Source organism: Ceratotherium simum, chromosome 30 (genome assembly GCF_057802395.1).
Source record: "Ceratotherium simum simum isolate JZ-2026a chromosome 30, ASM5780239v1, whole genome shotgun sequence".
Taxonomy (NCBI): domain Eukaryota; kingdom Metazoa; phylum Chordata; class Mammalia; order Perissodactyla; family Rhinocerotidae; genus Ceratotherium; species Ceratotherium simum.
The window spans coordinates 20,123,395-20,151,085 of record NC_141929.1 but is presented as its reverse complement, the minus strand read 5'-3'; the positions used below and the strand labels follow the sequence as shown (position 1 = coordinate 20,151,085).

Below are 27,691 nucleotides of genomic sequence, written 5' to 3'. Positions count from 1 at the left end.
GAGAAGCCCCTCCTCCGACTTACAGATGAGGAAACTGAGGCACAAAGAGCACCAGAGGTTTGGTCAAGTCCACGCAGCGTTGGCGGCAAAGCTGGCTCTAGAGGCTCGAGTTTGGGCTGCTGCCAGCGGCCTCCGAGCGCTGCGCACATCTGGATAGGATCAGCCGGAAGGCCGGGCTCCTCCCCCTTCTCCCTAGTCCTCTCCAACTCCCTCCACCCCCTTCCCTATACACGCACGCGAGCGCACTCCTCACTCGCTTTGAGTTCGACCCGAGCGCCAGGGGCAGCTGGGTGGGGAAGGAGTCATTCCTGGACAACTAGAGGCAGCTGCTGCCGGCGTCAGTCTCAGCTCCAACCCGGAGTAGGAGGGTGCCTGCGGGCCGTGGAGCTCCTGGACTCCGCGTCTGCTCTCGGAACTCGCTTTTTGCGCCCAGTGAATGTGAGCCGGGCGTACGTGTAGACGACAGACGGGTGTTGTATAGCCATGTCACATGTGTGTGTTGCGTGGAGTACACATCCTTGTGTAGACGTGTGAAACGTGTGCAGTGTGGTGTGCAGATGTCGGGGTTCACAGAATATAGGGCTCCTCATTCCAAGAGCGCCCGCCCTTCGGGATGATACCGTCAGACCTCCCTCAGCCTTCGCCGTGACTGTCACAGCCACCTGACCCGGAGTTGGCGCGTGCGCGACTCCGCCCTAGGCTCCTCCCACCTCGCGATTGAAGCCCCGCCTTCTCCCCCGCCCTCGCCACACTTTACGGCCTGGCACGCCAGTTTTGCTGCAGACGCTCCTGCTGCCGCCCCTGCCCCTGCCGCCGCGGCTCCTGCCCGGTGAGGTGAGGTGAGGTGTGGAGTTGGGTTGGTGGCGCCGGCGACCCGGGAGGAGGTGGAGAGCAGGGCCGCCGCGGGCCGGCGTGGGCGGCAGGTCAGCCGCCGCTTTGTCTCCTCAGCTCCGGTCCTGTCTGCGCTGCCGCAGGGAGGTCGCCCCTGCCCGGCGAGCCGAACCAATGCTGGATCTGGAGGTGGTGCCCGAGCGCTCTCTGGGGAATGAGCAATGGGAATTCACGCTTGGTGAGTGTGGGGTCCTCCCTCAGGACCCTGTCGCTGGTCCCTTCTTCCCTCCCGGCCCTTCCCACCTCTGGTCTCTGCCCCTTCCTCCCCTGCGCCCGCGGCTCCTCGGCTGTTTGGGCTCCAGGCACTAGATACCCGCTCCGACCGGCCCGACCCGCCGGTCTGTAGCTTGGCTGGGCCCTGACGCCCTCGCCTCAGGCCTCAGCAGGGCCCCTTCCGGGGCAGTAGTACGGTAATAATAATAACAACAATGGCTGACACGCCCCAAACACTTATTCAAGGCCAGGCTGTGCTCTCTTGGGCGTAATTATCTCAAGTATGCCTCCTTGGGTCTGAGGGTCGGTGCTGTTATTATTCCTCTTCCCATTTTACAAACTAAAAAGCTGCGAAGTGGGTGACACCCTTAGACGCCACAATTGTCTGTCTCCCTCTGCTTTTCTGGACTGTGGGTTGCCTCTTCGGAAGGGGAACTCCAGGCTCCCATCCCATAATCAGGTGTTGGGGATCTGGTCAAGAGAGTTGAAGTGTGTGTGAAAGGAACTTCTGACTTGTTTCCTTCTCGTTTTTAATATGGTCGATGTGTGGCGTAATCCTAAACCCAGACCTTGACTGAGAGAGTTAATAGAATGATATAGGAGTTGGGGAAGCATTTAATTTGTAGAAAATGCAATTTAGTTTTTTATTATTATTATTTTGGCCCAGTTTTCCCAATCCCCAACATCACTACCTTTATGTGTACAAGTATTTACCTTCAGTAACCCCAGTGCATGTTTACTTCGATGTTCCAGCACTAGGAAAAAGGGGTGGGAAGCAGGTGTTAGTGCTGTTTGTGCAAACCTGAACTTCTGTCGCACTAATTTGGGCTCCTGGACAGAGTCACCCGCTCTATTGGGCTATAGCTTATCCTTGAATCTGGAAGATTCACGTCTTATGGAGAAAGGGTAGGTGAGAAACCACAGAACAGATTGCTGGTAAGGCCCTGCTGGTGCTCAGTGTCTACAGGAACTGAGTTACAAGCCTCTTCTGGGTTGTACGAGCCAGTTTTATCTAGAGGTGTTAGCTAGTTTCTTTCATAACTTACACCACTCCTGCAGAGTTTTTCCTAAAATTTAGGTGGTATGAAACACTCCAGCCTCTTGTGAAGAACCAAGAGCTTGATTGGGAGGCTAGTGATATCTTTGCCTTCAAATCCATTCAACATGCTGATGCTGTTTGGCTTCTAGTTAGGAGAGAACCCCTACCGACAGCTTCTACTCACACCAGGACTTCACAGGGCACAGGGAGAACCACAACCATAGCTTCAAACTGTGCTTGATGGTGCGACTAGGCTGTGGATCGCTTTGCTACAGAGTCTCTTGGTGATTAGGATGTGTAGTGATTAGGATGTCAGTTGAGACCAGGATTTCCAAAAAACTGGGTGGGAGAGCAAGGCTGCTTCTGTCAACAGTTGTTTTGATACCTTAACCCCCACCCTTAACTTTGCCAGTTTCCAGGAACCAAGGGTTTGGCTGATTCTTTCAAACTGTCTAAATAGCAACCAAAAACAGTGAAAAGAACATTTCTGTACATTGGGCCCAGAATTGAGCTTTGAGGGAAAGCTCACAGAGGAGGCCTGAGCCTTGATGCTTCCTTTGTGGGTCTTAAAAATCCAAATGTTTAAGTGTTGTCTGCCTGAATGGTGGTCATTAAACTTCCCTTAAGCTTAAGAAAAAAGTTATTTTTTTCCTGTCTCTTGGTCTTCTCCCCAGCCCTGAAACACATCTAAACTGCAATTGGTTCTGACAGGTAGTGATAGATCTGAGTGGATTTGTGCTTTAGAATTACATTCCTAGGCTAGAAAACCAGGCAGTGCTTAACTAAAGTTACCACAGCCCTGTAAGGTAGTGTCCACTTGCCAGATGAGGAACAGGCTCAGAAAGGTAGAGATGATAAAAAGTAGCTGAACAGAGATTTCCTGCTCCCCACTGCTATTCTCCCCTTGTGAGGATGGGCTCAGCTTTGTCTCCAGGTTTCTTTTTGGAGTCTGTGCAAATGCAGATGTATCTAGCCCTTGCCATCGTCTGCCTGGCATCAGAATGGGGAGCTGCATCCAGCTACTTGGCTGCCTTCCTGGCCTTTGTGTAATGTTGGGAGATTAGAGAAATGCCAACAACACAGGGACAGGAAAACCTAGGCCAAGAGGAACCTCTGAGTATGCCACTGATGGCTTGACCAGCAGTGGAGTAAAGTAAAGGCAGTGTAAACTTGAAATGTTTTCAATGAGACTTGCGGATTGCATTCGTGTGGAGGCATGTCTCTGAGTTTATTTTTGAAATTAGTCTTGAGAATGGCTAAAGAGGGTAGATTGAAAGAGTCACTGGAGAATAGCCTTCTCTGAGATTACCTTGTTCCAGAGAGACTGAAGGCTCACTCTGTTGAAGGCAGCATGTACTTCTGAGGACTCTCAGAACTTTTGCAAACTTTGAAAATTGATTAAGAAATGCTCTTATGCCCTGAAGAGCTTAGTCTAGTGGGAGGGAAGGATTATAGAAAGAGTTCACTTTATTATAATGAAGTAGAGGTTGTATAGGGTGCTATGGAAGGGGGGAAGGGAGTTGGCCTGACCTGGGGGTTCAGGGAAGGCTTCCTATCAACGTATAGGAGCCTGTACCATTCCTGGAGCCAGTGAGCACAAGGAAGGCATTATCAGAAGTCTACTGCCAGATTGCTCATCTACACTGTCTCCATAGACATAAGTCTTCCAGTCAAGTTGAAAACAAAACAATGGGAAAGATAGATAGTGTGTGTAGGGAACTATAAGCAATTTGGTACTATAATTAGAACATGACGTATTCTGGTGGAAGAAAAAAAAAGGTTCCCCAGATTCCTAATTCTCTTTGGTAGTAGCTGCCTGAGATACTGTCATAGAGTCTCAGGGTTCAGTGGAAAAGAGGATATCAATTAGTAAAGTGTGTTGTGGGCATGGGCTTAGGAAGAAAGTTTGGAGACTAGATTTGGATAGGGAAGGAGGAGGAATCTAGAGATTTGTGGCTTGAGTGACTGGGTAATGTTAGACACATTGAGACCCAGAATACAGAGGAGAAGCCAGCTTGAAGAGAAGATGAAAAAGTCGCTTTTAATCTGTCAGCTTTTTATTTACCTTTAGATATATACAGAAAACAGATTGAAAAGTGAGTCAAACTAGGTAGTTGGTTGAATGAATGAATGAAGGATGGACAGAAGGAAATATTGCCCATCATAGAGACCTGGAAAAGTTAGAGGAACAGCAGGAGAGAGTAGTGTTGGTAGAGACAGGATGAGAGTTCTCTGAGGGGGTGGTTGGTCACTAGGGTCTATGGTACAGGACCTACATGTTCTACCTAATTGCTTTGTTTCACTCATTCAGAGCTCAACAGATGCATATAGGATCACCTATTGTGCCAGGCACAGTGATTGAGCGCTGGGGAATACAGCAGTGAGTAAGACAGACGATATCTCTATCCTCAAGGAGGCACAGGGGAGACTCTAACAGATAAGCAAATGGAATGGAAGGCTTCATTAAATAAGGCAGTCAGGGAAGTATGGTGTGAGCAAGACGGGAAGAATGAGAAGGGACCAGCATTGGGAAGAACATTCCGGCACTGTCAAGAGCTAGTACAAAGGCCTGAGGTGGGAAAGAGCTTGACATGTGCTAGGGACAAAGGGAGGCATGGTGAACAGTGGAAAGCAAGGTGGAGGTGGACAAGGTCCAGAATATTCAGGGCCTTTAGGTGATGGCATGTTTTTTGGTTTTATCCGCCTGTAATGGGAAGCCATTCGAGGGTTGTAAGCATGCAAATGATGAGCTCTGTAAGATATAGGATTTGTACAGTTTATAAGGCTGACCATATACTCCACATTCTCTCTGGGGTTGAGTAACTCTTGTTAGAGCTGGGACAGTGCTCCGGTTTGTTCGTATGGTTGGTTCTCTTCCTTTACCAGCAGCTGTATGAGGACAGGTCATCATGGCTGGTTTTTTTCCTCCAGGTGGTTTCTCTTCAGATGACTCAGGAACTGAAGATTCCAGGACCAAGAATTTGATGTGGCTAGGTAGAAAAGAACCCTCCCTCGAGAAACTGGTTTGTGCCACATGGGTCAAAGAAGCCATGTGGCCCTTTCTCAGCACCTACCCAAGCTTATCCGTCTTCTCCACATGGATATTTGCCCATTCCTTCTGGAGGAGACAGCATAGATACTCCTCCATTTCAGGAATAGCACAGCTGAGGGATGTGTCCAACTTGTTCATATTCTCAACAAACACTTAAGCCTCTACTGTGTGCCAGGCCCTATGCTATAGAAGGCTGAAAAGTACCGTATTTAAGGTCTGGTTCCCTCCCTTTCTTCAGACTGTAGAATGGATCATCCAATGAAGGCAGGATTGGATCAGTGTTTATTTTTTTTCTGTGAGGCAGATCCGCCCTGAGCTAACATCCATGCCAATCCTCCTCTTTTTTTTTGCTGAGGAAGACCGGCCCTGAGCTAACATCTATTGCCAATCCTCCTCCTTTGTTTCCCTTTTTCTCCCCAAAGCCCCAGTAGATAGTTGTACGTCATAGTTGCACATCCTTCTAGTTGCTGTATGTGGGACTGTGCCTCAACATCGCCAGACAAGTGGTGCTTCGGTGCGCGCCCGGGATCCGAACCCAGGCCACCAGTAGCTTAACCGCTAAGCCCCGGGGCCGGCCCCCGGATCATTGTTTAAATGTAGGTGGACCACATGTTTTTAACTTTCTAATTCTTTGTGTGTACACTCTTTTCTGCATATCTCTCCTTGAATCAGAGGTAAACTGATCTTGAATGTGAGCTGCTGTGCTGCCCTGAGTCATATGGTAGTCCCTTTTCCTCCCTTTTTCTTATTACCTACCCCATAATCCTTCAGTCCCACTGAATAAATATTTATTCAACTGCCACTATGTGGTCTGTCCTGTGCTGGGTGCTGGGGATCCAGAAAATGGTGAATAACACAGATAACCCTGTCCTTGTGTTCATGAAGCTGTGAGTCTGTTTTTGGATTGTCTGGGACTTTGTTTTGAATTGTGTCTCTAAGTTTCTTCTTGTTTGAAATATAATGGACTCTGAAAACATACTTTTTGGTGTTCCCTGTGAGTCCTTGGAATCTTTGAGATGTCATTGGGATTTGGGTTTCTTAAACTGGGGGCATATATAAATTTGTTTATAATGGGCCATGAGTTCAAAAATCAAGTGTTAAGATTTAGAGGATGTTTGTGGGTTATTAGTAAGGACTAGTGAAATCCTTAGTAAAATAAGTTGATTCTGGTAAATGTGTGATTTCTAACTTTTTAAATGAGCCCTTCAAGTCATGTGCTCCTGCAAACTCTCGTGAGGTGAGGAGCAGATGCCAGAAAGGAAGAGAGGAAGGAACCTGCCCAGGTTATATGTAATCCATGGCAGAGAGTACCAGAACCTTGGTCTCTGGAGTCATGCAGTCAGTACTTTTCTCACTGTGTTCTTTTGTTCATGCTGGCTTTACCTTCTCCAAGCCCTTTGCCTGCTTGGGATCAGCACAGAAGTCCCCATTTCCAGGAAACCTTTTTGTTTATTCACTCTCTGCCCTTATATAATCCAGCTGTTCCCTTAGTGCTTGCTGCTATTATTCTAGTTCTTACTGCTTACTGAACTTTTATTTACTCGTATGTCTGTAGACCTTTGTGGCACCCACTCCCACCCCAGGCTTTATTGCAGGGACTAATGCCTAGTACAGTGATAGATGTCAGTAAATGGATAGCCCAAGTAAGCACACAGGTATCTTTGCTTTGTTTCAGGAATGCCTTTGGCTCAGACAGTAGCCATTCTTCAGAAACACTGTCGCATCATCAAAAATGTCCAGGTTCTCTACAGTGAACAGGTGAGTGGTAGCTGATTTGTTTACCGAAATAGCATCCCTAATCAATGAGTTACCTCCAGAGGTTGATGCTTTGGGAGAGGCTGACTGGCAGGGATTGCTGGGTCAGTGTTTGAATGGGAGAATCTCTAGCACTAGTCAGTTGCCAAGTACATTTTCTTTGATTCTGAAACTTTTGATCTTGATAATCTAGTGCTGTCAGGCTTCGAAGAGCAGTAATAACTGAACTTGTTTTTTGATTGTGTTTGACTTATCTACTGGCCCTTAGACAGGGACTTTTCAGTGAGAGGTCACCTCAGGGACTGTCTGGTCTTCTAGGGTGCTTGCCTTCCACCTTTATGTTTAAAATAGTCTTTTCTGCTTTGGTTTGTGTTCAGGATTGTTGCAGATTTCTAGCCAGCAGAGTATTCCAGACTTGAAAAGAAGCAGGTATAGCTCATTCCTTTAGTGATAATCATCTCATATATGGAGATTGCAAAATATTGGCTCCAAATTAATAGACATATTTTACTCTTTTTTTATCTGATTTATGGTGGTCTCTATTAAATGTTGGTCATTTGTGCCAGGAATTAACCCCCTTACTGTAATGTCGCGTATACTTACAAAGACCTTTTCAGTCTCCAGAAAGAGTATATTTTAGGTTAGCACCAGAGAAGGACTTTCTGAATGTCAGGATTTTTTGTATTTGGTTTTATAGGTCAAGTTAGCGACTTTTTTTTTTTTTTTTTTTTTTGCAGGGAAGGAGTCTCCCTAAGCTAACATCTGTTGCCAATCTTCCTCTTTTTTGTTTTGTTTTTTTCCTCCCCACAGCCCCAGCGCATGGTCGTATATCCTAGTTGTAAGTCCTTCTATGTGAGCTGCCTCCACAGCATGGCAACTGACAGATGGGTGGTGTGGTTCTGCGCCTGGGAAACGAACCCGGGCCGCCAAAGCGGTGAGAGTGCCGAACTTGAACCACTAGGCTGTCAGGGCTGGCTTGAGGCTATTTTTTATAGGCCTTATCTCTCTAAAAATGCAATCTCCCTTCTACTGAATTTTCTGAAACCTGTGATTCTTCTATGACACAGACCATGTGCTGCCATGTGGAGCAACTTTTATGATGCCCTATGTGTCGCAAACCTCGGAAATAGTTTTGAGCCTACAAAGGCTACAGGATGTCCTCAGTAGCTTTTCTGAGACCCTTAAAGTACTGGTTGGATGATTTTCATTCCATTTGTTCCAATTAGTTTCAGATCGTAAATCAGATGACAGCTTATTTTTGACATAAAGAATGTTGTGGATTAGAGATGGGTGAAGTTTCTGTGAGGCTTCCCACTTCAGCTTAGTGTCAGAGTTGAGCCTGCTGCCTATACCCAGACATTAGATTCTGCACTGCTGTAGCCTTCTGCCAGCCTAGTGAGGATCCCTGTGTGAGGGATCCTTCTGAGACAGGGAATGCTTAATCTCCAAGCAAGTGCTTGGATATTCTTAAGTGGCGCCTACCACAGAACAAGGGACTTGTAAGAGTGGGCAGGAGTTTCTTGAGCCACAGTGCCAGACTGGTTTCTCCTTTATAAAGTGAAGGATGGTGGCTTTTCCTCTATGTTGCGCTCAGATTGTCCCGAACCTAATCTGACTTTCAGTGTTAGACCGTGGGGGAATTACTCATGACAAGTAGCAGCCATGAAAACAAGGATAATGGGCTGGCTTCTAGAGCTTACAGCCACCTACACATTCAGTTAAATCAGATTTGGGCAACCCAAGATTAGATACATTTGAAAATAATGCTTTAAACTTTCTTAACCAATTTTTTTAAATGAAGTCTGTTTCTTATATCACTACTTTTTTTGTCTGTCGTTCCAGTCTTTGGGTAGAAATAGTAGTTTTAGCATTAAGCTAATTTCCCCTGATATCTTCTAAGCAACTGGAATCAGTTGGAAAACATGGGTTTTTGAATACAGACCATGGTTCAGATCCTTGCTCTTCCCGTTTCCTAGTCATGCAACTTGTGGCAAGTTAATAACCAGTCTGGTTCTCCTCCTGTAAAATGGATATAGTTTCCTTAGAATAATCTTTTGGTGAGGATCAAGAGGAGATGGTCTCTCAGAGGTCTGATATGGTGCTTCTTAAATATGGATCCTGTCCTCTTCTGCCCTCCTTCCCTTCCTTTCCCATTTGTTTCCTTGCTTCCCATCAAGTGCAGAGAAGAGTTTGGCCCCATTAAACATTTCAGAAATATCTTCTCGTGTCTAGCAAATCACACCTTGGAAATTAAATGTGCATATGAATTAGGTCTCGTCTTTCTTAGAGGGAAAAGATGTTAATGACTAGTAGCAGACAGCTTCACTGAACTGTTTCATATGGAGGGTTACATAGTGCTAAGTAACTGGAAGGACCTGCTTAAACACCACATAGTACATGTGTATTTTGGTTCTGGAGATGTAAAGTACTAATAAAACATTGATTGTGGGAATGACTTTCTCACTTTTGAAAATTGCTTAGTTATGTCCTGAATTGTGACAATACCAGGAAAAAAAAGACCAGATCTTGGGAGAGTGTTAAGAAAATTCATATCCTCCTGCATTCCTCCTCCAAGCAAGCATCTTGAAAGATGCTAAAATTTTGCTTTATCCTGCTTACCACCATAGAATAGCTATCTCAGAAATGGAACTGTGTGTTCTGGGTTGAGAATAAGTGACCTAAGGTCAGGGTTCATTATTCTCTTATCTTGCTTGAGACCTAGTGGTTTTAGATATTCATACAGATATACTGCAAAATTCTAACATTCTTTCTTCTAGTGTTTGCTAGGCGTGATGGTGCCACCTGGGCCTGCTACCTTGTGAAGATCAATGAAGTGGAGGAGAGTAGACAGTCTGAGCTAATCCCAGAATGTTCTTTGGAGAGAATTTTTCCAGTGAGGCCCACACTGGCAGTGGCAACTGGCCTTCCAGCTCATGTCTCTATCTCTGACAGCCACACTTTTATCATTCAGTCTTTCTACCTTGAGAAGCTCTATAAAGAAACTTCTCTAAAACCCTTTTGAGAGCTGTGTGCCAGTTTCAAGAAGGGGCAGGGTTTTGGGTGGTAGTGTTTTTCTTCTACTACTAGGCTATGGAGAGTCTTGAGACGTAGAGTCATTGAATTGATTGCCTTGGAGCAGAAGCAGGCAGGTGGGGCAGATACCAGGAAAGGTTCCATGTGACACCAGGAAAGAATGCTGTATGTTGAATGCTGTGCTTGGTGTTTTCTGATGTGCTATCTCTGTCCTCACAAGAACCCTGGAGGGCAGGGATGATGATATTGCCATGAAGAAACTAGAGCTCAGAGAAGTTTTGAGAGTCACTTAAACGGTCACCAGCTCACCAGGACTCAAGGCCAGCTCTGTCCACTGTTCTGTGCTGCTACTCCCGCCTCCTACCCCGCCAGGACTCAGAAGGGGGAAATTTAGAAATATGACTTCTTAGATCTTAGACTTGGGCTTTTCAGAAAGAAGCACATGTGATGTGGGATGGTAGGGGGAGGGAAGGAAGGAGTAAGAGTGTCATCTCATACATAATCAGATCACAAGGTACTTCTTTGTCCTGGAAAATGGCCTAAAACAGTCAAAGAATGTGTTTCCTATGGATAGTGTAAACAGCCTGGGAGTGAATGGACATAGGTTCAGCTAACATGCATTGGACGTTATCTGCTGAATTTGGATCTTGGCAAGGCCTTTTCACATGGCCTGTATTCCTCATTGGCTGCTCTGTTGGTTTGACAGCAGTAAACCCATGCTCCAGATGTGGACCCTGGACCTGCAGAGGAAAATGGCTATATATTCACATAATTTCGGCCCATTCCCCAGGTATTATTACTCAAAGCCTGGAAGAGAGAGGCTCTTTTCAGCCAATATTATGAATCAGCAGCTATGGGCCAGAAGTAGAGGACACTGCATTCATGCAGTAGTTTGTTTCTGGCTTCTAAACTTTGTCAGTTGGGGGAGGGAGGGGCTGTCTGCGCTTAGATATTTCCTATGCATTGCATTTATATTGTAAGGTTTTCAGTAGCTGCTTGTGAGTAAATTAGTTGTTCAGAATGTGTTTTATTTTCGTTTATTTTTTGTAGTCTCCTCTAAGCCATGACCTCATCCTTAACCTGACTCAGGACGGGATCAAACTACTGTTTGATGCTTTCAATCAGAGACTTAAGGTAACTATAAATGACAACTAAAGTTTCATGTCAGGCTGATTAATATGTGCTATTGTGAGATATTTCCAAAACTCAAAAGTGGGAGTAGACTTCTGTGGTTCAGAGACCACCATGACATACGGGACTGAAGCTGTGCCTGTTCCCCTAAAAAGAGGGAAGCTGAGAGTAGCGTGGGATGGTTGGAAAGAGGCTAGGAAGGACTCCAGTCCCAGGCTCCAGAGGTGAAGGAGAAAGAGTGTTGAGATTTGGGGAACATGGTATGAGGAGGGGGCTTTTATGTTGAGTAGGAAAACAAGTGAGGAGCTAAGTATTTGGCATAGATTATCCTGAGTTTTAAAAAGTTATTAAGCATGGGGCTGACCTGCAGAATAGGAACAAAAGAGTTTAGTCAGGTTTATGTATCTTATTGTTTTACTTCATTCTTGGGACAAATAATATGACTTGGAAGATGAAAAATGGAACTGTTCTTCCTAAAATGCTGGGGCTTGGGGCTTAACACCACCAACAATGAGTTGACTCGTTAACCCCTTTCAGAAAATATAAACAAACAACTTGCTGGTGTGTAAGGTTGTCTTAATTGGTGTTCAAGTACAATTTACTAACACCTGTTTCAGTCCAGGATGTTTTTAATACACTATTTACAAATTCGTGGGCTTCACAGGTTAGTCATGTGACACCAGACTCATGCCTCAGAGTCACAAGGCTGAATGTGGCCCTGGGCAGTGGCACGCCATAGTCATCCTCCCAGTTAAGTTATGTGGAGTTGCCTTTCCAAAAGACTTGGGTACTTTCTAGTTCTCGTCATTTTATCACAAGTGAGCTGCTAAGGAGATAAGACATAACATGGAAGAAGAATTTGTATGTGGAATGAGAATTCCTCGTTTATGATGGTTTTTCAAAAAGTAGAGTGTGATGTGAACATTCTTCACAACTTCCTGGCCTCTCCTTGTGGACTCAGTCATCCTCTCTTCACTGACCAGAAGTTCCATACTGGGAAATGATAGAGAATGGTCTTCAAATGTGGCTTCATCACAAATCTGGGGAAAATTAATCTGGAAACACCTTTACAAAGAGTCATTTGTCTTTGACTTGGTAAATCCACTTTAGGAAACATAACCCAAAAAGATTATGGGGAGGGTAATGTTGCCAGATATTTATAGCAGGGCTTTTCATAGTAATGAAAAGCTGAAAGTAACCTAAATGGACAACAAAAAGGGCTGGCTAGGCAGCCCATCATAAAATCACAGCATGGTGAGGACAATATCACATATTTAGTGAGCACTTGGTACATGTTAGGCACGTGGCCAGGAGTTTCCCTGCATTTCCTGATTTAATCCTAATAAGCTGTGAGCGGTACTGTTTACCAATGAGACAGTGGAGGGACAGAAGGTAAGTGGTTTGCTTGACACCAAGCTTTTAACCCTATATTACCACTGTGTGGTTACTGGCCACTAGGAATAGAAATGGCTTAGATTCTGTTGATGAGTTTGGGAAATAAATGTGATAAAAGCTGAAGAAAGTAGTGTGAACACACCATGCAGAACTAAGGAAAGGAGGTAAAATAGAACCTTCTCTCTGCCTTCTGTCAGGTCCCTCTGAAGAAGCAGGGGCTGGGGCCCTGGTTGAGCCTCTGGAAATTGAGGAGGCAGTCCCTCCCTGGTGCCCTTGGTTGGCACCAGGTCTGACCTGATCCCTCTGCCTGGCCCTCCATCCAAGGGCTTCAGAATCTACCTCTCCCTGATGCTATCTCCTATAGTTTCCCCATCCCCTCACTCTCTGCCTGTGAGAGAGCCCTGTGGCATGAGGTTTCACAAGTCACAACCTTTACAGCCGCCTTTCTTTTCCTTTCCTATCTTGACTGCTGCTGTGTCTCCTTTGGGGAAATCAAGGCCTTTTCTAGCTCAGAGGGTGGAAAATCATGGACTTTAGACTTCCCCAGCTGCTTATCCCTGTGGCCTAGCAAGCTCCATGGGCCAAAATCTACTTGTTAATTCTTCTAGTGACATAAAGGACTCCAAGGTGGTCAGCGCTCTGGGTCCCTTGCCACAAGTGGTGCCCTACAGCACTTGATTAACTCTGGTCCAGTGTTGTCCCATTGGGCAGGCAGGTTGAAGCACCTGTAAGTATTGGTCTGGGCTTTTGGCAGGTGGGTGACAGTGACATAGGGACATCCTGGAGGCCCGCACCCACAGGGTGAGTGGTGGGAAGCCCTTAGGGGATGATTGGCCAGCCATAGAGGTAGCAATCAGGGAGGCAGAATGCTTACCCCTGCTATAGAAGCAGGGCTTCTGGCTGAAGGTTGAGACCCTCTGCTAGCATGGGGCCCTGGCCTGGGTGAAATGGCATACCGGTTTGGCATGATACACTGCCATGCCCAGGCTTTCTGAAGGGGACACTAAGTGTCTTATGAATCACAGCTATTCCCCTGTCCTTCCTTGCATGACCTCTCTTGGCATCTCTTTTCATTCTTTCGAGCTTCATATTGCCCTTAGCTAGCTTCATACCAGGCAGACTCACCACATGTTGAGTACCTACCCTGTGCAAACTAATGAGCCAGACCTCAAGGGGCTTAACTTAGTGGGACCAGTGAATAGCATCCACAAGCAGTGTGGGAAAGGGTTGATTGAAGTGCTATGATGGCACAGCAGAGGGAGCAATTCTTAGCAGCAGGTAGGATCAGAATAGCTGCATTATAGTTAAGAGGTGCCCGACTTGTGGTTCAGTGTTATGATCTCTAAATAAAGTTAGGGACAAGGTCTGGCCAAGACTGCACTGCCTATTACGTCTCAGTTTCTGTGGCAATGCCAGATACTCCTGCACCAAGTGCTCCACAGCCCCTTCCAGGATGAGGAGCAGATTGTCAAGGCAAACAAACATTGAACCAGCTCTGCTTGTGCCTCTACATTGAAGGCCAGATCTCCCAGCTGGAGTATGGTAGATGGTGCTCCACACCCCAGCCGCTATGCTGCTGGCTGCCAAGCCCCTGACACCCTTGGCACAGAGGACTTCATGGTGCTCATTACTTGGCACCACTAGTGGCTAAGTGTTCAGTGCCTTTTTCTTTGTCTCTGCCTTGAGTTCTTGGCGTTTTGTCCTAGGCTGAACCCATTGAAACTTCACAAGGGTCCTGAGGTTCTCCAGGTTTAACCAGATGCCCTTCATTAGGGATATATCTGAATATTGTCACACTTGTCCTAAGCTAATGTAATATGTCTTGTTTTCCAGCAGGATAGACCTCCCCTTCTATATCTTTTTGTTTTGTAAACCACAGTAGTTTGAAGCTGTTTTTGAAAGTGTCTTTATTTGGGTTTTTGTAAGGCGGCAAAGTATGAAATAGAAGGAAAGGGGCTCACTATCCAAGGTTGCAGCCTTAACAAGCTGTGTGAATTTGTTTCTGTGGAGGATTTCACTGTCCCATAGGGTGGTATGTGCAGTCTTCTATATGACCCAGCAGTAGATTAGGTATAAGAACCTGGGTCCAGAACATACATGGACATCTGTTGAACAATCCACTGGAAGAGGGGGAAGGAGAGGTTATACCATGTGTGTGGTATGGGTTTTTCCTCCAAATTAAAAAATGGAGAACAAAAGGTAATGTGCAGTGCTTCAGAAGGAGAATTTTGGCTAGTGATAGATTTGCTTTTTTCTTCACTATTCTATGTCTTTTTAATTAATCTTTTTCAACTACAGAGCATTAACAACTCTTAAACATTTGATTTTTTCTTTTTAGGTGATTGAAGTATATGACTTGACTAAAGTAAAGTTAAAATATTGGTAAGTTTTCTTCCCTGCCTGGTATATGTCACAGGCCATGCACAAAGGGATTTCATCTACTGCCCTCGTTATATTAGTAAAGGATTCCTATCTGCAGCAGTTCTAGGTTACAGCTTGGTGCCATGATTTCCTCAGGCAGCCTCCAAACTTGCTTAGTTTTCTGGGGAAGAGAAGGAAACCTCATTAAGAACATGCTGTGTGTAAAACACTTCACATATATGTCAACTTAATTTAATCCTCGTGGCAAAGCAAGATCTCAGCTCAGAGTTGATGTGACTGTCTCCTGGGTCACAGCTGTCCTTCCCTGTACAACCTCTTTTGACACCTCTTTGTGTTTTCATGAGCAGCGGAAGTGGGACAAACCAGATAGGTCTGACTCCAAACTTATGCTGAAGAGAATACCAAAGAGACTATTTGGGGGCCAAAATCTGCTTTTTAGAATGAAAATGGGAATGGCCTGAATGATTCACAAATATTTGAGCCCCCATTACGGCAAGGTGCTTTGCTAGCATCTAGAATACCCCATTCAGTAAGCTTTCTTAAGAAGCTTCCCTTTCCCTTTGCAAGGGCATGAAAGGGCCCAGTTTCTGGGGCTGGCTCAGGCAGCATTTGCTGATAGAGGAGTGGGTAAAGCGCATGTGTAATAGCACTGGCCTCTGCAGATTCCAGTTATCTTTTAGTCTTTTTGGGGCCTTCATACCTCAAGGTCTGGCTTCTCTTTACCCTCTTAAGAGTGAGTGATGGGTAAGAGCGTGGAGTCTAGAAGCAGGCTGCCCTGGGTTTGAGTGTGGCTTCCTCATTTTATTACCTCTGTGGCCTTGGGCAAGTCACTTAACCTCTTTGAGTTTGTTTTCTCATCAGAAAAATGTAATGTAATGTAGCTGCTGGGTTAGGAAGATTATGTGAGATAATGCTGGTAAAGCACATAGACAGTTCCTGGTTAAAAAGGAAGTGTTCCATAAATGATACTAATTTTTTAAAAAATTGTTCCTAACCTTTAAGCATTCTCCTTAAAGTTATAAATGCCTTATCTTTATGCTCATCAGCTGAAATCACGAACCCCTCTTTACTCCCAAGCCCACCCCCCAGGTTTTTTTTCTTTGCATGGGATCCATCCCTCCCCCACCCCCCTACCCATTTATCCAATCCATGAGTATTGGCTCTTCTTGTTAAGAAAACAAGCTGCCTTGCTTGGCTACACTCTTCTCTCAAGATGTTTATCCCTTTTAAAGAAAGTTCCTTTTTTTTTTTTTGTGAGGGAGATCAGCCCTGAGCTAACATCCGTGCTAATCCTCCTCTTTTTGCTGAGGAAGACCGCCTCTGAGCTAACATCCATTGCCAATCCTCCTCCTTTTTTTCTTCCCCAAAGCCCCAGTAGATAGTTGTATGTCATAGTTGCACATCCTTCTAGTTTCTGTATGTGGGACACGGCCTCAGCATGGCCGGAGAAGCGGTGCGTCGGTACGCGCCCAGCATCCGAACCCGGGCCGCCAGTAGCGGAGCACGTGCACGTAACCTCTAAGCCACCAGGCCGGCCCTAAAAGAAAGTTCCTTTTCAAGGCAAAGTACTAGTAGGCATCAGAGGAAAACACATTAACACTGTCTATTCCTATGGCCACTCTTTATCCAAGTCCGAATGCCATGGGACTGAGAACAGATTTATTTCCTTCTGAACTGTGCTTCATGGCCACAAATATCTTAGGAGGCCCTAGAGGATCAATTCTGTATATTAGCCTCAGGAGAATTGACTTGTTCTGACTTCATTAATTGTCCTTATTTAAAAGTTCTTTAATTAAACTTTTATTTTGATGTAATTGTAGACTCACCTCCCTGTGTTTTAAGAATAACTCTTCTAGCCACCATCTCCCGTGATCTGTGAGCCCATCCTGTGAAGCCTATTTTTAAAAAGTATCTTTGTTTTTCAGTGGAGTACATTTTAACTCTCAGGCCATAGCTCCCACCATTGAACAGATTGACCAGTCTTTTGGTGCAACCCATCCTGGAGGTAAGCCAAGTTCATCTGATTCATCTGGTCATCTGTGGCAGCCCAGTGTGATAAACCTGGCATGTGGTGCCATCCCAGCCCCAACCCCCTGAAGCCAGGTTCCTATAGGATTTGGGGATTGATAGTTGGATTTAAACGAAAGCTCCTCCCCCTTGTTTTTAGCCTAGTTCAGAAATGAGATACAAGGAAGCTGTTGCCAGTCATTACTCCCTGCTAGGCTGGTTTGTGTTCACAACTTCTGATACCGTTCAACCATGTCATTTTCTTCTCCCCACTCCCACAGTGTATAACTCCGCTGAGCAGCTCTTCCACCTCAACTTCAGAGGACTGTCTTTCTCTTTTCAGTTAGACTCGTGGATCGAGGCTCCCAAGTATGAGGTTAGCCCTTCCCTCCCCCTGGTATTTGTTGCCCAGTGCCCAGGTGATATGGGTCAGCAGACAGCATCATTAGGGGAGGCTGGATAGGTACTCTTTCTTTGTTTTCCTCATCTCTGAGGTCTTCAGGGGCCAAGGAGGATAGAGTGGGTAGGGTTGACAGGAAGAACAAAGCCCAAGCTGGCATTCCCAGGAAGAAGGGCACTTCCTATTGGAGATCAAGCTCACTTTTCAGAGATCCAGTTGTGCCTTGCTTTAAAACTCCAGATCACTGTGGTTTTTCTCAATGGCCTAGAATTCAAGAGAGTTCATCCTGGATTTTCAGTTATTTATTGCTTTTAGCAAAATGTTTCATTCATCCTTAGGCAACAGCATCCCTAGGATTATGAAATGATAGCTTTTCTTAAGGTTTACATCTTATTAAAGGAAGCATTCCTGCGTTTTCTCCCTGATGAAGAAAATAAAAACTAAGTAAAATTAAAGATGAACTTGTGTGGTCGGGGTGAGTTTATTGACCAAGAGCCAAGTTTGACTGTGTGCATTGATCTGGCCAGTTCTTGAAGACCATGAGTGCTGGGGAAATGCCAGAGCCTGAGTCACAAGGCCTGCAGTGTGCTCTTAGTAAAACTTTTGTCCTGTGTTTGCAGCCCAATTTTGCCCATGGTCTAGCTTCTCTCCAGATACCCCATGGAGCGACTGTGAAACGAATGTACATCTACAGTGGAAACAGCCTACAGGACACCAAGTATGTATCTGGAGCATGACCTTCATGCTAAGGCCTTGGGGGCTCCCTGGGAGGGAGGGCAAAGCCTCTGCTCATTTTGTGCCTGCCCCCAGGGCTCCTGGGATGCCCCTGAGCTGTTTCCTGGGCAATGTATATGCTGAGAGTGTAGATGTTCTTCGAGATGGAACTGGACCCTCAGGTTTACGACTTCGCCTACTTGCTGCAGGTCAGTTACTGGCTCTGGGGTGGTGGATTCCCCATTACATCCATGTTGAGACAGTCTGAGATCCCATGTGCTTAGAGAGAGTTGTTAGAAGACAAATGATGCAGATGTTTATTGCTAAGGCTTTTATTTAAATTTGTGAAGGGGACAAGGCATGGTTTTATCAGTAGCAAATCTTAATAAATGGCAGTAGCACTGCTTCCCTTGGTGTGTACATAAGCCTTCTGTGTGTTTATTTAGCTTTGCGGTAGTTCCCAGGCTATTTCCTGGAGATGTATCTTGTGGGCTGCAGTGTTGTCTGTTCTCCCCTTTTCCACCCTTTATGCCCAGTTCTCAGAGTAGGCTGACAGGAGGGACATGTTGGATTGTGGTTTGGCCACACCCTGCTGAGTTTTGCTGACTGTGAACAAAGAGTACTGCCTTCAGTAGCTGGTCTCTCCAGGATCCATGCCTCATTTTGTGATTTTCTCATGCCTGGCCAATCTCAGCTACTTTGGACCTTGGATCATGTTTAGTAGTACAGGGGTCTCCAGTGTGGAGTTTGCCTCCATAAAGACGGCCTGGGAGCCAACATAGGGTCTATGCCTTCATGGAGCTTATAGTCTAGCCAGTGTTTGTTCATGAATTGAGGTTTTGCATCAGTTGCTGGGGCATTGGTTCTTTTTTCTTTTTTTTTTTTTGGTGAGGAGATCAGCCTTGTGCTAACATCTGCCAACCCTCCTCTTTTTTTTTGCTGAGGAAGACTGGCCCTGGACTAACATCCATGCCCATCTTCCTCCACTTTGTATGGGACGCCGCCACAGCATGGCTTGCCAAGCAGTGCGTCAGTGGGCGCCCGGGATCCGAACTGGCGAACCCCGGGCCACTGCAGCGAGGCACGCGCACTTAACCGCTTGCGCCACCAGGCCGGCCCCGGGGCATTGGTTCTTAACTGTTAAGATCTGATATATAAACTGTGAACTCACTCCCCTGAACAATTAGACAGTTCACAAGCTCCAGATTAGAAATTTCTTAAAATGTGGTTTTTCTAGCCAAGGCAGAACACCAGCTACTTAAAGGAGTGTTGCACTTGAGCTACAATTTTTGAGAGAATTGAGACGTGGCAGCAAAGTCAAGTGATTTAGGGTCTGTTTTCTCAGGAGGATCGCTTGAAACAGCAGGGTCGTCAAGGATGGTGCAGTTACCCCAGGTGACAGCAGGAGGAGCCTGTTGGGGGTGGAGGTCTCAGCCAATTCTGACTGCCTCCCTGTACAGCACACTCCTAGCAGTCACATCTCACTGCTTACAGGGCCAGTGGGGAAAACATTTTGTTAAGTCAGGGCCTCACTGAGTTATTGTCCAGTCCAGTACTCATCACGAGTTTCCTTTGTCCTTTGGCAAGCAGAAGGGTAGATTGTCTCAGCAGATCCATTTCTCACATCTGTTTCTTTTTTTTGTGTGTGTGTGTGTGTGTGAGGAAGATCAGCCCTGAGCTAACATCCATGCTGAGGAAGACCGGCCGTGAGCTAACATCTATTGCTAATCCTCTTCCTTTTTTTCCCTTTTTCTCCCCAAAGCCCCAGTAGATAGTTGTATGTCAGAGTTGCACATCCTTCTTGTTGCTGTATGTGGACGCCACCTCAGCATGGCCGGACAAGCAGTGCGTCAGTGCGCGCCCGGGATCCGAACCCGGGCCGCCAGTAGTGGAGCGCACATACTTAACCACTAAGCCACGGGGCCAGCCCCTCACATCTGTTTCTTTATGGAGTATGGCTATAGATGCTTTTAACACAGAAAGTCAGTTCAGCTGTCTTGGTCCTCACAATAATTTATAGGAATCAGAAACTAAAATAGTCTCTTAAAACTAAAGGTAATTTGGGGCCAGCCCAGTGGCATAGTGGTTAAGTTCGCGTGCTCTGCTTCGGTGGTTCGGGGTTCGCAGATTTGGATCCCGGGCACAGACCTATGCACCACTTATCAAGCCAGGCTGTGGCAGGCATTCCACATATAAAGTACAGGAAGATGGGCATGGATGTTAGCCCAGGGCCAATCTTCCTCAGCAAAAAGAGGTGGATTGGCAACAGATGTTAGCTTAGGGCTAATCTTCCTCACCAAAAACAACTAAATGTAATTTTACCCGGGTATGCTTCTGGTAGAGTGAGACGAGAGAAGACTCACCTGTGAAGGGTGCCTTCCCTGTAGTTCTGGCTGGACATTCACAGGTATCTGGTACCTGGAGACTTAGGGAACACAGTCCAGCTTGACAGAACTTTTGGTGGGTCACCCAGGCTTGCCTAAGCTACAGGATTTATAGACAGAGGTTAATGTGGACTATGCTTTTCCCAGGACCTAGTTAATTTAAACACAGCCTTTATTTGGTACTCAGTGTATATGTGCTGTGACCAATGACTCTTGGGTTAGCTGGAGAACTCAGTACCTAGTTATTTCAGATTTTGGATCCCTGAAGTTTTCTGTATATGACAAATAGATTGTTATACATGAACAAGCTTTATCAACTGTAAAGCCCTGTGCAGAGTAAGGTGGTGGTGGTGGCTATCACAGTACCAGGAATTGCAGTCCTCCTTGGATTCTTGGCTTCCTTTTTTATTTTGGGCAAAACACTTTGTCTTCTCATCTACCGAATGGGGAAAGTTTTACTCTTGGTGTGTCTATTGCTATTCCACAACCACTTGAATTGTGAGTTTCTCGTGCCTGGCCAATCTCAGCTACTTTGGACTTGGGTGTCTGTGTGTGTTTAACTGGAACCATTTCTTAAACATGTTAGACAAAATCAGGGCTTAAGGATTCTTCCCAAAGAAGGAACTTGACAAATCAGGGGTTTTTTATTCTCCCACTTTCCTGGTTTGTCTTTTTTGAGTTAGTGGGTCTGTCAGGTGTTGGTAGAATTAGGGAGTGAGTTAATGGGTACTTTACTCTTGGCTCTTTTATAGAGTGATCTTTAGATCCAGTCTCTGGTTGGCGGTTACCATTGAGAAGTACCTCTTAACATAAATCCTTGTATCTTTTCAGGACCTGGAAAGTGGCAAGAGGTAATAGCACTCCATTATATACTTCCATAGCACCTATGCTGCTGTTTATTGTACCACAGTTGTGTGATGATCTGATTGGGATCTTCACACCATAAGTTCCACTGTGGGCAGAGACTGCACCTGTTTTGCTCACCGTTGTTTCCTCAACATCTAGCAAAGTGTCATAGCCCATGGTAGTCAATAAGTAAATATTTGGTGAGTGAGTGAATGAAGTTTCCAGAGCTCCCTATCACTTTTGTGGGATTGAGTCTTTGGCATTATTTTGAGTAGATAGTCATCTCTTGTAGCATCTGAAGCGCTGGTGACGTGGTATTTCTGCTTCCATGAAGCCAGTGGCCTCTCTGGAGCCACCAGGGCCCTGGGCTACAGGGTCTCAGGCCCTGACTGGGAACCTGGTGACCTTTCCCTTGTTCTCTCCAGGTTGTGGACCCGGCGTGTTAGCAGATGCCAAGATGCGAGTATTTGAACGTTCAGTGTATTTTGGTGATTCCTGCCAAGATGTTCTTAGCATGCTTGGCTCTCCACACAAGGTCTTCTATAAGTCAGAAGACAAGGTAGGGGAAATGTGTTTATAAAATGAATAGGTAGTCTCTTCCTTTTTTTTTTTTAATCAACATTATCTTAATAGTGAGTAAATAGAAACTGTTTGCTGTTTTCCCATAGAACCTGTTGTATTAAAGCTGATGGAGAAGTAAATTGAAAGTTCTTTTCTGACCCCTGTTAGTCAGATTGGCCTGCCTTTCCTTGAAGATTAGGGCCCAGTCTGTAGTCAGCCAAAGGTGGGTGGGTTGTTCGGCACCAACAGCTGGGACTCCCACACTCTTGCTTACCCAACAGCTTAATGTTATACAGGAAACACTTTTGCAGACTTGCATTTAATATAGGAACTGTATTAAGGGGTTGGATTTTAATTTGTTATTTTTTTCCCCAACAGATGAAAATTCATTCTCCTTCCCCTCATAAGCAAGTTCCATCTAAGTGCAATGACTACTTTTTTAACTATTTCACTCTTGGAGTGGTAAGTTGTGATTCCTTAGAGAAGCATTCCATTTCTGTGGGAGTGGGCAGTGTACCTAGGCACACCTGTGTGTACCATGCAGCTGTAACCATGCGTGGCAGCGGGGTGCCTAGCCCCAGCTGGCTTTGCCAAGTGTTGTTTTGCATTAGTGCCCCAAAGTAGACCTTTCCTGCCACCAAGATTGCAGAGAAACATTGGGTTCCCTAGTATGTCTTGACTTCTTTTCTGAGGGAAACATGCTCTACAGGTGGAGGCTATGGGAATCATTCAGGTTCAGATGTTTTGGGAACCGCCCTTTTTTAGAGCATAGGACTGTCTTCTAGAGTCACAGAACAGGGAGACTAAAAAGACTCAAAGACAGTGGGAGTATGCTTATATATTTTTAGGGATCACGCTAGGAGCATTGCTGCAGCCCTATGCTCTGGAGCTAGGGTACTGAATGGAGCTGGTGGCCACCATCAGTGTTGACAGTCTAGGTGATAAGATGAGATGTGGGTGTGAGAAATGATTATGTAAACACTGCACCAGCAGGATACATCTCAGAGGGCAGGATCGCCTGGACCTTGGGTCTTCTAACCTTTGAGCTTTCTAGGGCCCGAGATCCTGAGGCAGCAAAGAAAGGGTAGATTCCACAGGGAAAAAGAGACCGGGTCTGCCTATGTGGAAAAGACCAAAAAGGAGCCAGGAGTAGTGGAGGACTGGCAGTGGGATCATAAACTCTTGAGGGTAGGGTGGTGGCAGGAGGGAATGGCACTATTGTAAGCTGGACCTCTTTGGAGTTGAGGGCCAGTGATGATTAGTAGCAGGGAAGATGGAGTGAACCGACTGGCCCGAATCGGACTTAGTGTAGCTGTTGGTGGAGGGGTGGAGTCAGGGGTAACCCTGGGGTCACAGGCCTGAAGAGTTGGCAGTGTGTGAAGCAGGGAAAGGAGTGGCAGATAGGAGGAAGTGTTCAATAGGCAGCATCAAATCCAGATCTGAGTCCTGGCAAGAAGCTGGAACTTCAGTTCCAGGGATTGCTGACTCCCACAGAGAGGGCCTAATGGAAGCCAGAAGGGTCTGGCAGGTCATGGCATTCAGAATAGCCAGGTACCTTGAGACCCTTGAGAGTCAAGTGGCCCCTGAATTTTCTTGGTAGCCTTTAAGCCAAAATCTGTGCTCAGTTAGATTTTTTATCAGGTGCTTATTGTCAGGAAAGATCTCACTGACGTGTTTGAGTTCCCAAGCAGTGGGAGCTGTAGCCTCCTGTGCCTGGCAGGCCTGCTGATACAAGATTTGGAATAGGGGGGCCTATAGGTGGTTAGGTCGTCCCCCCTCACTGAAAATGTCCAGTTAAAGCTGCTTGGCCTCAGCCATCCCCTTTTCTGCTGTTTGGGAGAAAGCTGTTGCCTGCTGGCATCCCCACTGTGGAGTGGATGTCTCCGAATTGGACATGCCCTTGGTAAGGTCCCTGCCCTGCCTCAGTAACTTTTCCCTACTTGGGCATCCTTGTTTTCTATCCTAGGACATTCTCTTTGACGCGAACACACACAAAGTGAAGAAGTTTGTCCTACACACCAATTACCCTGGGCATTATAATTTTAACATGTGAGTATACGTACCTGCCCCTCCGAGAAGTGAGCTTTGGGCTGAAAATCCCCAGAAAAGAGAGCCTGTGGCTTTGGATGTTCACTAATTTGCCTCCACCTAAATTCTTGCTGTTTCCTGGGAAGCGAACATTTCCTGACTGACTGTTCTGTTTCTGGTATACCGTCCAATACCTTGCATCTCTCCATTTGTACCCATTTTACAAATAGGGAAATAGGTTCAGAAAGCTTGGTGTCTTATCCAAAGTGATAGGGTCTTCAGACTCCAGAGCCATGCCCTTTTCTGTTTGACTCCAGTGCCTAAATCTGGCCTCCCCCAGTAAATGCTTTGGGCAGGTGTGCTTGATTCTCTTTTTCCTCGGGTGCAGAGTTGAGTTGTGGGAGTGGTCAGACCTTCCCGGGGGCCCAGCCTTTACCCATCTGCCTTTTCTCTCTAGTTACCACCGCTGTGAGTTCAAGATCCCACTAGCCATAAAGAAAGGTGAGTAGTGAATGTCCTCAGGGTAAAGAAAGGGTTTTGGAGTCAGTCTCTCACAATGGGAAGAGACAGTGATCCAAGCAGAGAGGATAGTAGTGGTTGGGTTTATAGAACCTTTGCCCACCTGCTTCTGCCTATAGCCTCAGCTCCTCTGGATTGGGCTCATTGTTCTTGGGACTGCGTTGGTCTTGGTCTGTAGTCTCCTGGAGGCCTTCAGGGTCTTCTCCTGTGACCATGGGATTGTTGTTCTCTGGAGGGCAGTAGTTTCCTACCTACAGATGCTCATCTGGGTGCTCCCAGCCCAGCTTTGTGACTGCTGTCCACTGCTGGCTAGTGTAGCTCACACCTGACTGACCTCCCTTTAACCCTCCAATCTCTTCCATTCAGGAACTCTAAAACAGCCTGTCTGTCCTCCCTCCATACTCCAACCCCAGTGCAAAGGGTGGCCAAGTCTGGATTCTGCCAAGGGCTGGGTCACAGGTGGTCTGAGCCATCTACCTAAGCAGGTGTAGAACTGCATCCAGGCTGGGCCAGCTACCAACCACCTCATGTTCTCTTTTCAGAAAATGCAGATGGTCAGACAGAAACATGCACGACTTACAGCAAGGTGAGCTCCTATTTTCCCACTGATGCAGCCCAAAAATGAGGTGGGCATGAACCTGCCAGTAGTCTGGGGCCTCTGTCCTCTGAGCCAGTCATTGGTCACAGGTGTGGTCAGGTCCTTGCTAACCCCTTGCTGCCCCATCTTGTAGTGGGACAACATCCAGGAGCTCCTGGGCCACCCTGTGGAGAAACCTGTTGTCCTGCACAGGTGAGTGGGAGGTTGCTGTCTCTGACCACCCCATCCTGCTCCTCATAGCCCAGAAGGCCCAGGGAAGCCTAGCAGTGAGTATGGCTTAGAAATGACAGAAGTTTCTGGTGTTGCCACAAACATATTTCCTGTCCCTACTCTGCGCATTAGGACTGGGCCACCTGTTCTGCATGTTTACCTGCACCAGACAGTTTGCCCCCTGGGGATAGCTCCCCTCTTCCCCACCTACCTTTAGGTGTGGGGGCCCTTTCACCCCTAGTTATTCAGAAAGGGAGGCAGTTTTGACTGGCTGTCCTGGGCTTTTTTTTCCCCATCAAAGCCGCTACCGGCTGTCATCCACAGTGCAGTACCTGGTTGCTATGCTGCCTGAGGCTCCCTTTCCCTCCTGACTTTTCACCACCCCAGTCCAATTGCATAACTTGCTGTGCCCTGTTTTACTGCGTACTATTCAAAGCTTGAGTAAGGCTTATCACTACCCGTGGGACCTTAAGGGGCTGTGTGGGAAACAGACACTCATAGCCACGAGAGACCACTGGCCAGTAGCCCCCATCCCAAAAGGGACTGGATGCCCTGCCTGGCCGTGGCCTCTGTCTGCCCCTCTAATTCTGGCTTCCCTGGCCTCAGGTCCTCCTCCCCAAACAACACCAACCCATTTGGCTCCACATTCTGCTTTGGTCTTCAGCGGATGATCTTTGAGGTAAGCCCTGGGGGTTGAGGGGCTAGTGGTCATGGCAGGGACAGGCAGGTGATTGAAAGAGATTGGGGCAGGCTTAAAGGCCCTGCTGGATAAGTTAATCCTTCCCCAGCAACCCTGTCTGCTGAGAACCTGGCCTACTCACATTTTACAGTGAAGGTTACATCTGAAAACATGAGTATAGTACAAAAGGGAATCACAGGGCAAGTGGGGCTCAGCCTGGGGGTGTTGGGGGCCTTTGAATGCCATGTGAATGAATATGCTGTCGGTGAATGGCTATAGAGGCCCCACCAGCTTGGGAGAAGAATGGGCTTGCCACTGTTTTCCCTTCTGCACGCCATACCTCCAGCAGGCCCCCAGCAGTTCCAGAAGGACTAGACAAATGGGTGTGGTGAAGTTTATGTATCCCATGAGGAACAGGCAGACACTAGGGCAGAGATGACCCCTAGCATGAGTTGGGGGATGTTGAGGCATCAGCCCAGCCCTGTGTGCAGCTATGTTGCACACACAACTTCCAACCCCCATGCACGAGAGCTGCCTCAAGTCCCTTTTCTGCAGTCACAGCCCTGGTACTGATCCTACTGGTGGTTTTTGTGGGTCTGATTGCCTGCTCTGCCTACATCCCTTCTACTCCTCCCCCTTGACTCACTGTCCTCCTCTCACACCAGGTCATGCAGAATAACCACATTGCCTCAGTGACCCTGTATGGCCCCCCCAAGCCTGGTGCCCACCTGAGAACTGCAGAGCTCCCCTAGGGACATCACCACCCATGCCCCTCTGCCTGTGGAACTGTGCATCGCATCCTGCTCAGCGGGCCTCCATGTGCCACCCTGTGGGTTTTCTTGGACACCTTGCCAGTGTTGAAGGGCTGTTGTGGTGTTCAGACGTGGGGCTCAGGCTGGGTGCTCTGCCATGGGCTGAGAGGCCCAGATAGTCTTCTGTCCATCCTCAGCCTGCTGGTGCCAACAGGGAACACAGACTGCAAAGAGAAGCACAAACTCTGAGCCTTGATACCTGGACCCAGGAGCTCTCGACTAACATGTAAGGAGGCAGAGTTCTGTCTCTCCTGTCCCACACACATTGGGAAAACTTGGGACTCTTTCTGTGGCTGAGGACACAGGCACCCAGGATGAGGACAAGGTCCTGCCTTTGTCCCAGCATTGACACGTGACCCTCAAGGCAAGCAGGTAGCATGTCCGTAGTACTTGGTTGTGACTTTTGCACTACATCCACTTCAGTTACTTGATGAGCTGGCTGAGGCCAAGGTGGCCCACCTGCCCTTCCCTGTTCCTTTCTTGCACGTGCTCCCTGCCAGGCCCAGTAGGCACACCCAACTGGTTGAAACACAGCGTTCTACCATCCAGGTGCATGCCAGGCCTGGTTCCCAACCCTCTTGGAGCCAGCCTTCAAGGTCGCCTATGCCCCGCTCTGCCCCAACCTGGCTAGCAGGGCTGCATGTTTCCATCCTGTTTGCCTCTTTTATTTAATGCCAAAGTATTAGCCAAAGACATCTTCCTCATTTTGTTGTGTTTCAGCATTCTGTTCTGCACTGTGGGCTGACTCCCCTGCCCCAACCCTGGGCAGTGTCCCCTGGTCATGCCCATTCATGGTTCAAGGCCTCTGGGGGCTCAAGGAGGGCTGGGCTGCTCAGTCTCCTCATGGGTCTTGCTAAGGAAAGTAGCATATGTGCTTTAAAAATATTAATCCTTTTGAAAAGAATTGAGAAGAGAAATGCATAATTTTATCCCATTTTTAATATTTTGGTCTAGCAACTTGTGATACATAGATGACAATTTTGTGAGTTTTTCAACTGTGTGTACAGATTTTTGTAAATACGATTCTTTTGTAATTAACTCA

At 46.8% G+C, this 27,691-nt stretch overlaps 1 protein-coding gene across 6 annotated transcripts; it reads left to right on the top strand.

The window, feature by feature from the left end:
- The first annotated feature begins 279 nt into the window (after nucleotides 1–279).
- Nucleotides 280–27,691, top strand: PHAF1 (phagophore assembly factor 1). 6 transcript variants are annotated; one of them, XM_014788448.2, is made up of 17 exons: nucleotides 282–834; nucleotides 949–1,069; nucleotides 6,871–6,953; nucleotides 11,034–11,117; nucleotides 14,848–14,891; nucleotides 16,817–16,896; nucleotides 17,180–17,274; nucleotides 17,919–18,016; nucleotides 18,109–18,221; nucleotides 21,668–21,801; nucleotides 22,182–22,265; nucleotides 23,770–23,852; nucleotides 24,289–24,332; nucleotides 24,893–24,936; nucleotides 25,082–25,140; nucleotides 25,765–25,837; nucleotides 26,503–27,691. In XM_014788448.2, the coding sequence occupies exons 2-17, from the start codon at nucleotides 1,006–1,008 to the stop codon at nucleotides 26,587–26,589; spliced, it is 1,269 nt and encodes a 422-aa protein (XP_014643934.1). In that variant the 5' UTR covers nucleotides 282–834; nucleotides 949–1,005; the 3' UTR covers nucleotides 26,590–27,691. The 6 variants fall into 6 exon arrangements, with proteins under 6 accessions (XP_087276257.1, XP_087276256.1, XP_087276258.1 ...); XM_004431702.3 differs by having other exon boundaries at nucleotides 282–839; XM_087420131.1 differs by lacking the exon at nucleotides 6,871–6,953 and having other exon boundaries at nucleotides 280–834.